Source organism: Bufo gargarizans, chromosome 7 (genome assembly GCF_014858855.1).
Source record: "Bufo gargarizans isolate SCDJY-AF-19 chromosome 7, ASM1485885v1, whole genome shotgun sequence".
Taxonomy (NCBI): Eukaryota; Metazoa; Chordata; class Amphibia; order Anura; family Bufonidae; genus Bufo; species Bufo gargarizans.
Genome location: NC_058086.1, coordinates 17,270,135 through 17,287,986, shown reverse-complemented (window position 1 = coordinate 17,287,986; position 17,852 = coordinate 17,270,135). Strand labels below are relative to the sequence as shown.

The following is a 17,852-nucleotide window of genomic DNA, read 5'->3' as shown; positions in this document are numbered from 1 at the left end:
CTAGGGCTGCAGGATGGTTTGGAGACAGCGTTCAGGGTGTGGCGGGACGCCCATAAGTGAGGTGTCTCCTATCTGCGTCTGTGGCTGGTTAACGGGGGGGTCCTGGAAGGCAATACTATGTTTAGTAGGTGCATGACACGTTGGAACGTGCATCTATGTGGTTCGGTAAGCTGAAAGCTGGGGGCTCCTGTTGGGCTGGAAGGCCTACAGGGGTAGAGGAATATATGGTTTTGGAGGATTTGGTGCCCTTGGGTCGGCGAGTGCGGTCGAGGGTAAGGATGGAGATGTGTGGAGTGAAGATCGCAGCTTGCTAGGGTTGCCTTCTAGGATCCTTCCAATAAGTGAATGTTATTATTACATTGTATTTATATGTTTTTATTTATTGGTTGATATGTATTAATGTATATTTAAAAATGATGGTGGAGTATTTTGGCTGTTTAATAAACGGCTGCTATGGCCTTTACACCAACAATTACGGTCTACGTGTGTTTATGGGGTTGGTTGGTGGTGGGTGGTGTGAAGGGTCTGGAAAGGTCTTACCTCCCTAAGTCATGATCACTGTTAAATCATTAAAAGATTTAACAGTGATCATTAAGATGGGAATACCCCTTTAAGGATTCACCATCAGCTACAAAAATAAATAAACACAACTCAAATATTGCAACAAACTGTCATGTGTGAATCTGGCCTAAAATAATTATTTTGCAGCACATTTATTAAGACTGACATTTTAGGCGCTGATCTTAACAAAGCCCTAACCTGGCGGTCCAGGAGAGGTCCAGGCCTCTCCATAACTTCGGCACATCCAGCGCCAGTTCTAAATGTAAGACAGCTTCTGAGCTGTCTTACATTTAGACCTTTTTCTACACTTGAAAAAGGCATAGAAAACTGCAAATGAGATGGGCTGTTCACCCTGTTGGCTCCGTCCTGCCGCTATTTCGCCGTGCCGCCGGACTGCCACTCCATCCCCATTGACTATAATGGGGACGGAGCTCCGGCGCAGCACGGCAGTGCACGGCGAGAGGCCGCTGGACTAAAAGTACTGCATGTCTGACTTTTTAGTCCGGCGGCCTCTGACCGCGCACTGCTGTCAATGGGGACGGAGCGGCACGGCGAAATAGCGTCAGGACGGATTCGACAGCGTGAACAGCCTGTCGGATCTGCCCTGCCGCTAGTGTGAAAGTACCCTTAGGCGTAAATCAGCATAGTAAATGACCCCCTTTATTTTTAGCTTATGTCACAACACTAATGTGTTCCATTCACAACTGAAAATCTGTTCCATTCACTTAAATGTGACTTGCAGAAATCCATGTGCTTGCTGCCAAAACAGGCCCATTCAGTTAAATGGACCCAATTTTCAGGCGCAGAAATGTTCGGAGCATAATCTGTCATGCGTTAAGGCACTCTATGGGAGGCTGCACACAATGCAGAAAATCATCTATGCTTTTTTTCTTAGGTGCGGAAAATGACCTGTTGTACGAATTTTAAAAATCGCAACGTGTCAATTGTTTGTGCGATTCCACTCCTTCCGTGGATGTTTTTTTTCCATAGACTTCAATGGGGTTGCTTACACAAACAGAAAATCTGAACAAAATCCACAACATAAACCACACCAAAACCACAATAAATAGTGCAGATTTATGTCTGTTTTTTTTTTGTGCGCGACTTTGGTGTTTGGAGTTAATGCAGAATATTTTGGCACACAAATCTGCACCGTGTGCAGGTACCCTGAAGAGAGCAGAATATTTTTTTACCCTGGCTGTTTGCAAAGTTTGTTACTTTTTTAGATGCACTGGAGCAACAAAAGGACAAACGCGGATGTAGCGTAGCATTCAAATGTGTTTTTTTTTTTTTCTTGACATCAATAGGTTCTGACAATTTTTAAATGAACTGTGTTCAAATTTCGTTGCTGGGAAAACCATCTATTTTCTCTTCTCTGAGCAGGTGTCTTTATGTATTAGAGGTTGGATGTGTCTATAAAGAGCTGAAATTGAATGTATAAAGATGCACATTCCGTGATGAATATCTATAAGGCTGCTTTCACACTAGCGTTCGGTATTCCGTTCGTGAGCTCCGTTTGAAGGAGCTCACGAGCGGACCCGAACGCAGCCGTCCACCCCTGATGCAGTCTGAATGGAGGCGGATCCGCTCAGACTGCATCAGTCTGGTGGCGTTCAGCCTCCGCTCCGCTCGCCTCCGCACGGACAGGCGGACAGCTGAACGCTGCTTGCAGCGTTCGGGTGTCCGCCTGGCCGTGCGGAGGCGTGCGGATCCGTCCAGACTTACAATGTAAGTCAATGGGGACGGATCCGTTTGAAGATGCCACAATGTGGCTCAATCTTCAAGCGGATCCGTCCCCCATTGACTTTACATTGAAAGTCTGGACGGATCCGTCCCAGGCTATTTCCACACTTAGCTTTTTTTTGCTAAAATAATGCAGACGGATCCGTACTGAACGGAGCCTCCGTCTGCATTATTATGGGCGGATCCGTTCTGAACGGATCCGCCCGAACGCTAGTGTGAAAGTAGCCTTAGAAAGGAAGCCATTGTTGTAGGTCTCAGTTTTCACTAAGCCGCAGTGCTCATACGTTATCTAGACTGTTGAACAGATTTTTTTGTTGCTGGCTGAACTCCCAGATGAAGAATGCCAACTACACACGTTCTGTACATAAAACCCAAACACAGGGCATACAGCGTCTTGGGTGAACAGATGGAACTTCCAGAACTGCCTGTGTATTCCAGCCAAGATTACTTAAGCATGAAAATACACAGTCATTGCATGGGATGGGGCAACAGACAAAATCAGAACCAGACTCAGTTAATATTATCTTCTTTGCCAAGGAAACCATGGCAGTGATACTAGCAATCACCATCATGATGTGCTGTGGGCGCTGTGCCAGTAAAACAAATCTATGCCAGTTATAAGCTGGCACAGTGACTCCCACAGTCCAGACCTCCAGGTATGAACATCAATACCCTTGATATATCTAATAAACCGAATTGTGAAAATACTATACATGTTATTAATTCTAACTAAATAATTATAAACAATTTAAATAGGTTTTTGGGGTGGCGGGGGTGGCATCGTGTGCTGTCTCTCCTAACTGCAGGAGAGGAAGCGAGACGGACTCAATAGAAGCCTATAGGTCCACTGCGACCCCGTGCTCTGCAGTAAGGAGAGAGTGATATGCGATCTCTCTACTAATTTTAGCGATCGTTGGGGGTTCCATCACTCAGACCCCCACTGATCAAAACTTTTGATGTTTCTCTATGACATATCAAAAGTTTTCTCAAAACTCATTAACTCTTTAGGTAATATGCAGCTCACAAGCATAAGGGAATAGAACATAGGCACTCAACCAATGGTACGATTCTCCATGGCATATTTCCACACTAATAAAACAAAAACACTTCCACCTTAAAAGGTTTATCCAGGAACTTTTTTTTTCAGTTTCGATTATGAACCAGTGTAAGGTGCAGTGCAGTGAAATATGTGTCAGGGCCTTTTCTTAGAATGTTTTAAATGATCAGTAATCTCTTCCCACAGTCAATGACCCAATATGCCTACAATTTAATAAAGCACTGCATTCACCGGTAAACTATATAAACTGGTTGTCTTATATAGAGGATAACAAAAGTTTAAAGGGGTATTCCAGCACAATCAAAAAGCTGTATCATGGCCTGCAAATGGTTAAAATAAAAACACCTTGACTTTTCCCTATCACTGCTAGTCCAATAGTGCACAGGTCCCAGTTGCTCCTCTCCTGTTCTTGACTGGGAGTGCTTAATCATTGGCTGGTTGAGGTGGGTCATCGCTACAGCCAGTGATTGGTTGAGTGGCAACCAGATTATTTTTTAACCATTTGCAGGTCATGGAAGAGCATGTTTATTGTGTTGGAATACACCTTTAACTCAGCGTGTCATTCTTTATGATGTGTCATGTATTTTCAAGTGAAAATAATTTAAAAACATGTGTTCTACTTTATCCTTCACAGTCCAATTGAATCACCGGAATCCACTTCAGAAGCATTTGTAGTGGAAACACCAGCAAAGCCTAATGCATCTCCATTGGGACCATACTCAATGGCTCCACCAACTGCAGAAAATGTCCAGCATCACCAAGCTTCTTGCAAATTGCTAGACATTGAAGCTGCTCATGAAGTAAAAGCACCACTCTTATCACAACCTACAGAACATCTTTCCAAGATGGACCACAACAGTCCATACTTCATTTTTACTCAAGCACAATCAATGTCAAATTTAATTGCAAAACAATCAAAGTCATCAGATTATTTTATGCTACCTAAATGTAACAGCAAGATGTTGAGTCCTCCAAAGGAGTTCATCCCATCTCGTCAGACTATATCCCCTGTAAATGAAATGTGTTACGTGTTGAATATGAAAAAACATCCTACTCTGCAGACACCCCAGAAGGATGATGATCCTAAGAAAAGCAGCTACTTTACCATTCCATCACCCTCTGATGTCAAAGTTCCCCAAGAAGGACCTTTGATGATCACTAATCCTGATGGGACTGGTCCTCTTGTGTTGAAGCAGGTGGGAGATTATTGCTTCTTCCCTGGAATTCATGGAAGTCAAGAGAATTTAGAAAAGAAGATGACGCCCGTAAATGACAAAGTGCCTCCACAGATGGCAAAAGATCCATCTCTTCCTGCTGTGCAAGAATTCAAAGTCATGCAAAGAGATTACTTTGCTTTACCACAAAATTAGCAAGCTATGGTGAAATTATGTACTATATCTTCAGAACTAGCAAAGAATGAATAATGCATTTTGTAGAACAGTATAGCCCGAAGAAATTACTTTATACTACTGCTGAGATATGTCCAAGACAATAAAACTTGCATAGATGTCTTGATGGACAGTGAGATGAGAAACCATACATTTTAGAGTTTCTGGTAGAGCATGGCAGCAAGTGCCCTTTTATACAGTGTACCTATTGTATGCATGCTTTAATGTAAATCAGTCTACACTTAAAGATGTTGTCTGGTTTAAGGAAAACTTTTTCAAATACCCTATTAAAGAATTTTGTGTTCATAAAGGGGGTCCTCTATTCAAAACTCTCATCTATTAGACAGAGCCATGAAGGGCTTAGTAAGAACTGTGTAATACTTAAGGATTATTCCTATCTCCACATTCATGTCATCTCCACAGAGCAATCCATAAATGTCTGATAGGCCCCACCGCTGGGATCCGCACCTATCTTGAAAATTGGGTCCGGCCTCATGGCTGCTGTGAGTGGAGAGGTGCCTGGCACGCACAGTTCTCTCCACTGCATTCTATGGTAGTTTTTAAAATAGCCAAATAAGCATGTTCAGCTATTTTCAGAACGCCCATAGAAGTGAATGGAGAGTGTCACTGTGAGTGGAGAGGTGGCCCCATTGTCGAGATAAATGCGGATCGCAAAGTTAGACACTTATGGCATGTCCTGTGCATGGGAATAGACCTAATGCTGCTTGGCCCAGCTCAGATTACAGCTGAATGCATGGGTTCCCAGTAGTTGGACACCCTGTGATAGTCTCAGGGAACCCTTCTAACATAATGGTATTGGCCTGGGAACGGGAAGTATCAAGCACTTCACTAATAATATGCCATAAGATGCAGTAAGGTATTCCAGAGACTAATAAAGTCAATAGGACATTCTGGTCAGTCACATTCAGCCATGGGTCAGCAGTGAATGTGCAGTCAAAATGTCATCTGGAAGCTGCATAACGCTATGCACATTGGATTCTTACTACTTCACAATGGTGGCATATGAATGTATGAATATGTATGTGCCAAAATAACTGTATATTCCAACAGAGCAGTTATCGGGCACCAACCTTAAATGGGCTCTCTGGGAATGATTTCAGATGGCAGCCAGCAACCTGTCCTAGAATGTGAAAAGAACTGCTTGCCTCGGCTTCCAGAATTGCCTGGGAGAGTGTAAGTGGCCGGGTCCTCATTACACTGCTCTACAATAGATGGTAATGATGTGATCCTGCCTACTATATGCCATCATGGCTAAACAGCCTGACAGTAACACTCACCAATATTTAGTATATGCAAGTGCCAGAGTGTAGTGAGTGGCGAGTCCCTACTCCCTCACACACCCCTAGGCAACTCTGCAAGTGGAGGCAACCAGACCTCCTAACATTCTAGGACAGGTTGCTGGCGGTCTTTTGAAATCATACCCAGCGAACATTTTTAATAAATAGTCATCTAGCATAATCTCTACATCAGTATTGTGGCCACTATTCACCTTCTGTTTCGAGCAGCTCAACAGGCAGTAAGTTTACTGAAACCTCTCTATAGAGCAGGTTTTTTGGCCTATATTTATTATATCATGAACATAGCTCAATTTTCAAAATTGGCATACAGTTGTATATGTTGGGAGTTAAAGTTATGCACACACATCGGGAGTATACTCCAAATGTAAATCAGCAGCATAATTTGAATGGAATCTTAGAGTTATAGTTCAGAGGTTTGTCTTGTAATGAGCCAAGCACCTATATGCCATTTATATGACGAGGACCAGTTTTTAGCCAAATGAACATTGATGGTGGTTCCTGAAGATTGTCAGGTAATAAAGTTCTGTCTGTTTGTCTGAGACTACTAAATAGATTTATCATAGAAGTCCCAAAAGTAATCCTCTTCTTTGGGTAGTGAGACTGGAGGAAGATGCACCTCTGGCTTCCCATTCTTTGTCTGGTGTTTCTGTTTTCTTGGTTTCTTTGGTTGTTGTAGTGGTGGAGATGTTGGAGGAGGAACATCTTTGGGAACATTAGTCCGGATGGGGAGTGGGAAAGCACAAGATGGTTTAAGTTGGCTCTGCAGGATCTTGGCTATGGCCTTCCTTCTCATTAACATTTCAGACCAAATGGCTTACACAATAAGAATAAAAGCAGTTAGCGACATGATATCAGAAGATGATAAGTAATGAGAGTAAGATCACTGAAGAGTAAGGGAAGAAAAAACGTAATAAATAATCTGAACCCATTTACCAAGTTTATTACATAAGATTAAAAATCTCTTTAATAAAACATTTCAAACATTTTAAATGGAGTTCCTAATTTTAAAGTATATCTCTCACTGGAGATGAGCAAATGTCTTGAAAGATGTTTCTGGTCCAAATGAAATATGCTCAGAGAGAGAGAGAGAAAGTGAGAGAGAGAGAACGCCACTGTTTTCTAGAAACTTTGAGCAGCATTGGCTGGACTACAATACTTCTCATGCATACTTGGTCTCCCTAATTAGAAAGAGCACCCACAAGAGTACCCCCAGGGCCACTCAGCTAACCAGGACAAATTTCACCCAGTACTCTTGTCCTTTTGAAAGGAGAATGTATGTGCATGTCTCACTCAGAGAAGCATAATACTGGGACACCCAGTAATCTTGTCCTTTCGGAAGAAGAACTGGATTGCAAATCTCATTTCCAGTGGTGTATTACATGTGGTTCTTCACCAGAAATTTGGGTACGTTAGAATCCAAATTATTTGGGAAATTCTGAATGAATTTTGAACCAGTGGAAACAATTCACTCATCTCTACCTCCCTCTAACAACTAAGGGAGTTATTTCTCAAACTGGTGTCAAGTAGAACTGGCTTAATTGCCCATAGCAAGCAATTAGATTCTTCCTTTCATTTTCATTTGGTTGCTATGGACAACTAAGCCAGTTCTACTTTATACCAGTTTGATAAATGACCCCCTAAGGGTTTACTGACACCAAAATCAATATGGCACTACTGTCACAGTCATACTCGCAGAGATCAGTAATGCTGTAAGAAGGAACCTCACTCAATGGCAGTTTTAGTTGACACCCATGTCTGTTTTTCACCACTGAATTTTTTCACTGTCTACTAAATGAATGGCCATACATGATTAATGAGCAAAAATTTCTAAAGGGAAGGCATCAACTTTGTATGCTGGAAAACTGTAGTACAAAAGTTGCAAATTTTGCCCTAAAATTTGCGACTTTTTGCCATTGCACATCATGTTCGCCACTTTTGAAAAGTGTCACGAAGGCTGCCATTCTTTGGTGTGGTAATGGCTTTCTACACATTTATCAAACTTGCAAAAACTTGCAAAACTTGCAAACTTGCTAAGAAAGTTGCAAACGCACACCAGCAAGTGAAAGGTGGAGAAGCATTTCTAGATGGTTTACAAATGCACCAAAATTATCAATCACACAACTTTTAATAAATTTGTTGCACCCTGCAGTCCTGCACCAATCCTACATCAAAGCAAAACTCACTTACAAAAGTCACATCTTGATACATTTCCCCCATTGAGTTTAGTTGACCATACTCGCTGGTGGCTACCTGCCTTATCAATTCAGCTAATTTGGTTCTTCAGTATGGAAATCCAAAATAGAGCAGCCCAAATCAACACCCCATGAATATAACTGGAGTTGTGTTCTGAATTTCTCGGGGAAATTCACAATTTCTGAAGAGAACATTGAATATATTGTATGTAATGGTTGTTAAAAAAAAACGACAGAGTCTGACCAAACTTGATATTCATCATCTCCAAAATTCTGTTTCCCTAGGGTCCCTCAAGGCATAATATCATAGGTAGAGAGCGAAGTTATGAAAAATTCGATTTGGCTGCTTCGCTGAATTACACAAAGAAATTCAATTTGTGACAAATTATTTTGTCACAAAGTGCATTTCTTTGTATGTAGCAGGCGCGATGACGAGGAACGGCGAACGCGATTCGCGCTATCCCCCATCAATGTGGCATCTGAGGCTACCATTTAGGCCTTTTAAGGGTTAATCAGGGTAAAAATAAATAAATACTCACCTTATCCATTTGCTCATGTAGAGGCCATCGCAGCCATCTTGATTGAAGACACTGCTGATGACATCACCGTGCTTGGTGTGTTGAAGTCATTCATCTCCCCGCGCAAGATTTTGTACGATATCTTTAATCAAGATAGCCGCTACAGCCTCTTCACGCGCAAATGGATTAGGTGAGTATGTATTTATTTATTTTTAATGCCATTTTAGGGAAAATTGATTAATTGCCAAGTGGGAGGAAATTCGGCTTTGTGGCCAATCATATTTTTCCTGAAATTCGGCTCAAAGTCAATTTGATATGCTGGCAGTCGGTACCTGCCCTCTTCTGTGGCCACGGACACCGCATTTTTCTGCCTTTCAAATGTGTACTCACCCAAAGGCTGGTTCTCCCTGGGTATTTAAGATGCCCTCCTTAGAAGAAGGGTGTCTGAGCTTTAGGTTGTTTTGGTATTTAGTAACTAGTGTACAGGTAGGTGTGCTCTAATGTCTGACTACCTGTGTACCACACTCAGCCTGACTACTGATTCTGCTGTCACATCACATGTCCGGACCTTGGTCTGTGTCTTGTTTTGCTTCTTGCCGCCTGACTGGATCTGCTATCCAGATTATATGCATACTCAGCCTGCCCTGACCTTGGTTTAAATTTAGACTAACCCTTTTGCCTGATCCCTTGTGCTTCGCACTGGCATTTCTAACCACCATGGGTCAGCTTCCAAATACACCAGGACTACTCCAGGAGGTAACAGCCTGGTTGGTTCTCTGCAGTGAAGTCCAGATCTCTGTACAGGGGTTAAAAGGGTTTAGCCCAAAGTCAAATTGCTTAGTTGGCTCAGTGGGTCCATGTCCACTGTCGGTTTCATATAATATTTTTTTTGTTGATTAGGTTGGGAGATTAGTCCCTTTATGGGCAAAAACCTGAATTCATACTTGACGGTAAAGAAAACTACTAGACAAAATACAATTAGAATGAGAAACAATTGTGAAACAGTGGTTGAGAAAAATTACGTCAAAGTTGAAATATGGTGCATTCATTATAAAAAGAGTCAGATTGGGAAGTTGTTTTATTGTCATGTATCACTTCTGAGTCTCCCTGGTTCTCTGCTCTACAGCCTTCTTTAGGTTGAGGTAATTAAAGTTCCTCTCATGCCACCTGCCTGGAAAAGTAGAGGACACCGGTCAGCCACAGGATCACTGCCATATTTAAAATGACGTCATGCAGAATTATCCCACTAGACTATAATTCTGCTATACCGTAGCGTATGTGGTTGCCTTTCCAATTGTCCTCACTGAAGATATCTGCAGTCCGGTGAAGGTCATGTCAATAGGGACATAGATAAACTAGAAAAACTGGAAAATTGTTTTGGCCCTTTGACATTACAGTGAAAACCTGGTTCAAACAATTCAGAAGTTTTGCTGCTATCAGTACATAGAAGGTACTATTTCTACTCATCTTCACAGTCACAAAATTCACTCTATAAAAAATCCCTTATTCTCTAAACCTTCACAAATATTCATTGGTTATTTTACAATTTACCGTAATGCTGTTCTGAAAATAAAAATAAAAATCTGCATAAAATGACCATCTACATGTATTGTGGATAAAAATAAAATGCATAAAATGACCATCTACATGTATTGTAGATAAAGTAGAGTATATCTACTTGATGGGTTGGCTAATCCAATTTTTGAGTGTTAAAGGGAACCTGTCACCGGGATTTTGTGTATAGAGCTGAGGACATGGGCTGCTAGATGGCCACTAGCACATCTGCAATACCCAGTCCCCATAGCTCTGTGTGCTTTTATTGTCTAAAAAAACCCGATTTGATACATATGCAAATTAACCTGAGATGGGTCCTGTAGGTGAGATGAGTGTAGGTCACGGACAAATCTAATTCCCCCTCGAGAGCAGGGAAACAGAAGAGAGAGAGCGCACAATAGTGTAGTATGATTAACCGGATAAGGATATCAAAGTGAGAAATATCCAGACTCACCTTACGAAGTTGTGCTCCGGCAGGCACAACTCTACTTGGAGCTTAATCAAAATAAGACCTCTAGACCAGGACTGCAGCCGCAGATTTTGTAGTCTCTCGGATGGGATGTCCAGTCCCCCAAAATAAATTTGTAGTAGAGAAAAGAGGTTCTGCGTCGCCGCAAAATCACTGGTGGAAGCGGTCTTAAAGATGAATTCTTCTTTTATTCAGAAACAACGCGTTTCGGGGATCAAAGAGTCTTTGATCCCCGAAACGCGTTGTTTCTGAATAAAAGAAGAATTCATCTTTAAGACCGCTTCCACCAGTGATTTCGCGCCGACGCAGAACCTCTTTTCTCTACTGTAGGTGAGATGAGTCAGGGACAGGACTCATCTCAGGGTAATTTGCATATGTATCAAATCGTTTTTCTTGCACAATAAAAGCACACAGAGCTATGGGGACTAGGTATTGCGTATGTGCTAGTGGCAATCTAGCAGCCCATGTCCTCAGCTCTATACACAAAATCCCGATGACAGGTTCCCTTTAATCCAATTTTTGTATTCATGTGCTAGTAGAAAAAGGCAGAGGATCAGCACTTCTTCATAACTTCGGCAAAACCACCGCCAGCTTAGGGGGTTTATTAAGACCTGCGTCTAAAATGCCGGTCTTAATAAATGTGCCCCCATGTTTCACAATATAGACCTCAGGGGTTGTCTTTTGCCAGGCACCTTTGTGCTGCTGATACAGCAACCCCCAGCAGCTGTAAGTCTGTACTGGTATTCAGAGGAGTCGCTTGAAGCTTCTGGGTCCACTATCTAAAGGGGCTGTACTCTTAAGATCAACATTTCTCACTTATCCATAAGTGTCTGATTGCTGGGTCACTAGAACAATGGCCCTTATCTTTCGTTCCTTTTTAGTGCATCATCCTAACCCACCCCCCCAACCCTCGAGTGAGGAGGTCAAATGGAGTAGCAGTCCAGCACGTTCGACCAATATTGTATTCAAACTTGTACTCATTGCGGCCATGTGGTGAAAATGAAGTGGTGGGACCCCCAGGGATCATACATTTATCACTGATCCTGTGAATATAGATAAATATAGATCTTGGGACAATACTCTTGATTGTTGATTTCAGTGGGATCACCAATAATTTTATGTTTAATGCTGATGTCTAATTCTCACCCAGTAACAGATGTAGGGGGTATGAAGGGTCAGGAGTGTTCATGTCTATGAAGAAGTTATGAGAAATAAAGTATGACTTTATGTATAAGCTCCTAAACCTGCTGGCAAAGGGACCTGGGTGCAATTGTATCTCAGGACCCTCTATTGTTACACAGCAGTTTTTTCTAAGCAGTCTATTTTGTCAATTCTTTTCCCCAAGGATATGAAGACGCCTAGCTCAATTACAGTAACTGCAGAGGAGAAAGCTATAGATAGGTGTATTATAAATACAAGTATAGTAGCCTAATAAAATAATAGGCACACTATAGGGGGCACAGAAGTCGCAGTTACATACAGGGCAAAACATTCCCTCTACCACACAAGTGGTATCCAATATTATCACATGATAGTTGGGTACCCTGGTACAGATTAAGCATCGGGTTCCAGGAACTTCTAGTTACTTCTCTAAGCACACAAGCAGAGTCTACCAGGGGCTTCAAGTTGCGTCTCTAGGCACACAAGCAAAGTCTCAAACATATTGGTTTTAACTAAAATGATACATACCTAACTCGTCGGTCCTCCTTCCATACCACTGATGAGTATTGTGTCTTTCCAGCCTTCCCTTCTCATTCACTTCTCCCGTATAGGAGTCATGCACCAAGCTATTATGTTTTACGGGCGCCCCTGCAAGAAGTATGACATCATATATTACAAGAGTGGAGAACTGAACTAGATTGGGAAGTCAGAACAGAGGTTGATTTACAACATCAGACAGCACAAGTCAGACAAGTGACAGCTTTTAATATACTCGCTGACAAGTGGCAGCTTCGCATACACCGGCTGAGAAAATAACATTGCAAAATGTAACAAGTGAGCAATAGAAAGGAGTATCTTATCATAGGCTTTGATGCTCTGTCACCCACTGACTGGAGACAGCATGCTATCCTGGTTGAAAATAGATAGACTCTCCTGATGTTGCACCTGGCCCCTAGTGCCTGAGAGAGGCTAAAGGCAAACAAATAAAAAATTTCTTTGCATCGCAATTTTTGACACCCATAACTTTTTTATATTACCTTTTATAGAGCTGTGTGAGGGCTTTTTTCTCTGGGCAATCTGTAGTTTTATTGGTACCATTTTTGGGTATGTATGACTTTTGATCACATTTTTATTCAGTTTTTGTGTGGACAAGGTGACCAAAAATTTTTTATTATGGCCTTTGCCATGCAGGAAAAATATTTTGGGAGATTTTTCAGACATGGCAGTACCAATATGTAAAATTTTTACTTAAAAAAATTACTGTCATTTGTAGTCCCCTATAGGGACTTTTATAAACGATCTTCTGATCACTTGTACCATAGACTGCAGTACAATACTATTGCAGTCTATGTGATTCTGACAGGCTGCCTGCTAAGCACAGGCACAGTTTAGCAGGCAGTTTGCTATAGCAGTGCTGGGAGTCTTCTCAAGGCTGGGGTTCCAATCGGAGGACAGAGGGAGCCCCCTCCCTTTGTCTAACCGCACAAGATCGACATCATCACCAATCTAGGATCACTGCCAGTGGGTGTCAGCTGTATTATAAAGCCAGTACCCAACAAGTACAGCGTGAGCTCAAAGTGTGAGCCCGCTCCATATGTTCACTACAAGGTGATGTCATACATGTATAGCAGAATGCATTAAAGGAGATGTCCTACAATCGACATGGAGCACCTATCCACAAAATAGGTAATAAATGTTTGATTGCTAGGGACTCCATTGCTAGGACCCCACGATCAGCAGAACAGAGGTTCGGAGACCCTCATTCCTTTGTACTGTATGACTGCAGTAAGGAGGAGATTGAATGGAGTGGTGGTTGAGCATGGACGCTGATCGTCCATTTAAAGTCTATGGATGTGACCAAGATTGCCAAGCACTGTACTCAGTTATCTCTGGCAGTCCCATAGAGATGACGGAAGCGTCAGTGTGCATGCTTGATTGGCTGCTCTATTCATTTAGAGGGCCACATGGGGTACGGGGCTCAAGTTCTCGCAATCTGAAGAGGTCCCAGCGGTCAGACCCCTATTGATCTGATAGTAATTCCCTATCCTTTATGTGGGGAATAACTAGATATAACCACAATGCCCCTTTAAAGCGACTGTATGGTTCAAGAAAAAAACATTCATATTATCTGGGGAACGAACAGAACACTTACCAGGTACCCTCCTTTTCATCTTTTTATTTGCATATCTGCTAATTCTCTGACTCCTCTTCTACCATCCAAAATGGCTGCACCACTTCCCAGACTACCTGATGCACCCTGAGCACTTGTTAGCCCAAGAAACATCTTACTTGTCCAGCCCTGCCCTTGGATTGGTCAGCATTGTTCACGTGAGCAGTGCTAGCCAATCCAAGGGCAGCAGGAAGTGCCTTGGGTTACCAAATACACAATATGCATTAGATAGTCTGAGAAGTGGTGCGGACAACCTGGATGACAGTAGTGGAGCCTGGGAAATGATGGATCTGCTGAAAAAAAATATGAAAAAGAAGGCACCAGGTAAGTGTTCTGTTTGTTCTTTAGTTAATGTGATTTTTTACTCCTGAACCAGAGGGTCACTTTAGGGAACAATTTTGAACATTATGAAAACACAAAATCATAAGAAGTACAAGAAGTCCAAAGAGGAGGGAAAGTTGAAGGTAGGCGACAAGAGACTGAGCAAGACCTGGGAACAGATTACTGCGGAGGCAATGTCCCAGTTCATAATAGATCCTATGTCGATAGTCCTCAATGAAACATGGTTTTATTCTCATTCTTGGTATGCAATACCCTTGGTGGCAATGTGCTCTCTCCTCCACATTCAAACAGCTTCTTGCCTATGTGGGACAAGAAGAAAAGATTAATTTAAAAAGTTATGGAGCAGACTTAAGGAAATGTTTCTACACCACACATCTTACCTGCTCTGGAGAGATAAGCTGGGCAACCACAGAGCTGCCATACTTGTGTCTAATGTTAGCTGGTATCAGGTTCATGACATCCTCCTGTTGAGCTTCTATATGACCTTCAGAGGTGTTCCTTCTTCTACCACAGTTTCCACTTTGGCTTCTCTTAGAGTGTGGATTCGTCTTGTATAATTTTGCTGAGCTCATTTGAAGCTTCTCATTAGGAAGATGGACTGCATGGGAGGGTGTGGATTTTGTGGTGGGTAAAGACGGATAGCACTTGCTAACTGGAAGCAAAGGATAACCAGAGATTCTGAATTATATGAAACACTTCAATGTGTCACTTAAGGCACAAGTGAAATCTGACAATGCGGTGCCATTTAGCAATACTGTAAATGTGATGTTTTAAAAGCTTTGAGATCTAAAAGTCAAGCAATAAATAATGACACACACAGCTGCAGAACATTTTCCCTTCACTGGTAAGTGATGGACGTTTCCTGAAAGAGAATGCAGCACTTCTAAACATGTCTTGAATAATAAAATGGTATTCTGTGCTGAAATGATTGTAGTCTAATGGACTGTATATGCATTCTACAGTTTTTACTCAGTACATGGGGGGGGGGGGTAACGTGTAGTGATGGACGAACATTGGCTGGGACAATTTGTGAACGCGCGTTAGTGATCAAATATTCACACACTGCGCATTTGCGGCAGGCCCCATTGACTTTAATGGCAGGCGAACCTGAAAAACCTTCAGGTCAAATTTGCAGCCACCAAATACTTACTAGAAGTGCACAAATAGTCCCACAACATGGACAGTGACATACAAGAGGGGGATCAATGGCAAAAATTCCCACAAAAATATGTATTTTAATCAGGGCCCATTTGTATGCGTCTTAAAGGGAAACTCTTAAAAATGTGCCCTGCTGGAGCTTAGAAATGTTTTATTTTAGGAGACGGGAGTACAGGCCCCAAAAAATAGGCATTTACCTGACAGAAAAGTGATTATGTGGCTGGAGGTTCATTAGGCGGTCACTGGATAACAATTTTACTGTAGGCAAGTGGAGTACAGGCCCCAAAAATTAGGCATTCACCTGACAGAAAAGGCCTTTTATGCCGCTGTATATACATAAGACAAGGACCATTCTTTGTTCTGGGAGATGGCGGATATGTGTGGGCTGGCATGAGGAAATTCAATAACACCTGGTGTCACAGTGTTGAATTCCTCAGAGATCCATGACTCATTCATTTTTAGAAATGTGAGGTAGTCCACACTGTCGTGAGCTAGGCGAGTGCGCTTATCGGTCACGATCCCCCTGCTGCGCTGAATGTTCTTTTGGACAGGACACTTGACGAGGGGCAAGCCAAGAGTTCCATGGCAAATTGTGCCAGCTCTGTCAAGTCAAACCTGCACACCCAGTAGTCCAGAGGTTCCTTGCTTCTCGGAGTGTCCACATTGGCCTTTAACCCGATGTAATCAGTGTTCCCTGAGGCTGGATCCGGAGGGCGGCTGTCGATAGGTTGGCTGCAAGAATGATCTAATATCCGAAGTGAAGAACGCATCTTCAAACCGCCCTCTTCTTGCAGGCGCGGTAGGATTGGTACCCGCACCTGTTTTGCTGTGGGTGGAAATTCCTCTGCCAGCACCCACAACAGCAGAATGCAGCATCTCTTGCAGCAAGGCCTGGAAATGCTGCATTCTGACAGCCCTCTGTGATGCTGGTAACATGTCTGCCATTTTGTGTTTGTACCGGGGGTCTAAGTACCTTGCCACCCAGTAATGGTCCTTGCCCTTTATGCTTTTTATACGGGGGTCCCTCTTCAAACACTGGAGCATGAAGGCCCCCATTTGCACTAAATTGGAAGCAGTGGAGCGCCCTGGCTCCTGCTTATCGCCCAGGAGAATGTCGTCCTCGGTCTCCTCCCCCCAGCCACAGACAACACCAGTGATCCCTGAAAAGTTTAAAGTCCCCCTCAAATCCTGCTCCTCCTCCCCCCCAGCCACCATTCTCCTCTGACTACTCTTCAGACTCCTGCTGACTTGTCTCAGATGGAGTAGCCCCCCCTTGGGAATTCATTCAGCATTGCGACTTCCATATCTTCCAGCTTCTGCTCCTCGACGACTTGATCAATGACTTGACGCAATGCATGCTTCATAAAGAAGGTGTAAGGTACAATGTCACTGATGTTACCCTGGCTGCGACTGAACAGTTTGAGTGATCTCATCAAATGGCTGCAGAAGTCTGCATGCGTCGTGCATGAGCAGCCACTGGTTCGGTAAAAAGAATCCAAGCTCCCCAGAAACTGTCCTGCTGCAACCCTTAATCATTTTTTTGTGGAAGCAGGTATTTCGCACCCCTCAATCAGTATTTTGTGGAAGCAGGTATATAGAACCCCTTAATCAATATTTGGTGGAAGCAGGTATATCGCACCCATCAGTATTTTGTGGAAGTAGGTATATCGCAGGCCTCAATCAATATTTGGTGGAAGCAGGTATGGTATATTTCACCCCTCAATCAGTATTTTGTGGAAGCAGGTAAATCACACCCCTCAATCAGTTTTTTTTTGGGGGGGGGAGACAACAGGTATATCACACTTGTTGCAAATAGTTATTCCAATAGCGTTTGTCCCTCTATAGAGCTGCGGTATCGCAGCAGAACTGCACACAACTGCTGCACAATACAAATGCACTGTAATATACTTTCTATGTTAGAAAGTATATTATAAGGCTATCACACCCCTCAGTATATCACACCTATAGCTAGCACACCTATACCAGTCCTTAAAAGGACATTTGTGGCCCTATTAGCTAGCGTTTGGTGTCCCTAACAGTCTGGCCCTGCTCCACAAAGCAACCTCTCCCTACACTGGCAAAACACAGATTGTAAAATGGCTGCCAGAAACGTCTTAATTGGCTGTCCTGTCCCACCTGATGTGTGTGTCATGGGTCAAAGTTCGGCGCAATGCAAAAGAATATGGTGCCGGTGGACATCGCCATATGTTTGCTTGTTCG

At 42.8% G+C, this 17,852-nt stretch overlaps 2 protein-coding genes across 3 annotated transcripts in view; one reads left to right on the top strand and one right to left on the bottom strand.

Moving 5' to 3' along the window:
• Window positions 1–5,059, top strand: part of CSF2RB (colony stimulating factor 2 receptor subunit beta) — a 78,631-nt gene extending 73,572 nt beyond the window's left edge. The window contains exon 14 of the mRNA XM_044300460.1: window positions 3,996–5,059. Coding sequence (XP_044156395.1) covers window positions 3,996–4,731 — 736 coding nt within the window. The 3' untranslated portion in view covers window positions 4,732–5,059. The remainder of the gene's footprint in view (window positions 1–3,995) is intronic.
• Window positions 5,060–5,199: 140 nt separating this feature from the next.
• Window positions 5,200–17,852, bottom strand: part of TEX33 (testis expressed 33) — a 28,839-nt gene continuing 16,186 nt past the window's right edge. The window contains exons 2-5 of one of the 2 annotated variants that reach the window (XM_044300461.1): window positions 14,855–15,126; window positions 14,623–14,773; window positions 12,491–12,610; window positions 5,200–6,881 (exon numbers count right to left, since the gene is read on the bottom strand). In XM_044300461.1, coding sequence (XP_044156396.1) covers window positions 6,613–6,881; window positions 12,491–12,610; window positions 14,623–14,773; window positions 14,855–15,126 — 812 coding nt within the window. In that variant the 3' untranslated portion in view covers window positions 5,200–6,612. Of the gene's footprint in view, window positions 6,882–6,992; window positions 9,950–12,490; window positions 12,611–14,622; window positions 14,774–14,854; window positions 15,127–17,852 lie in introns of those variants that run through there. The other variant, XM_044300462.1, reaches the window with a different exon arrangement.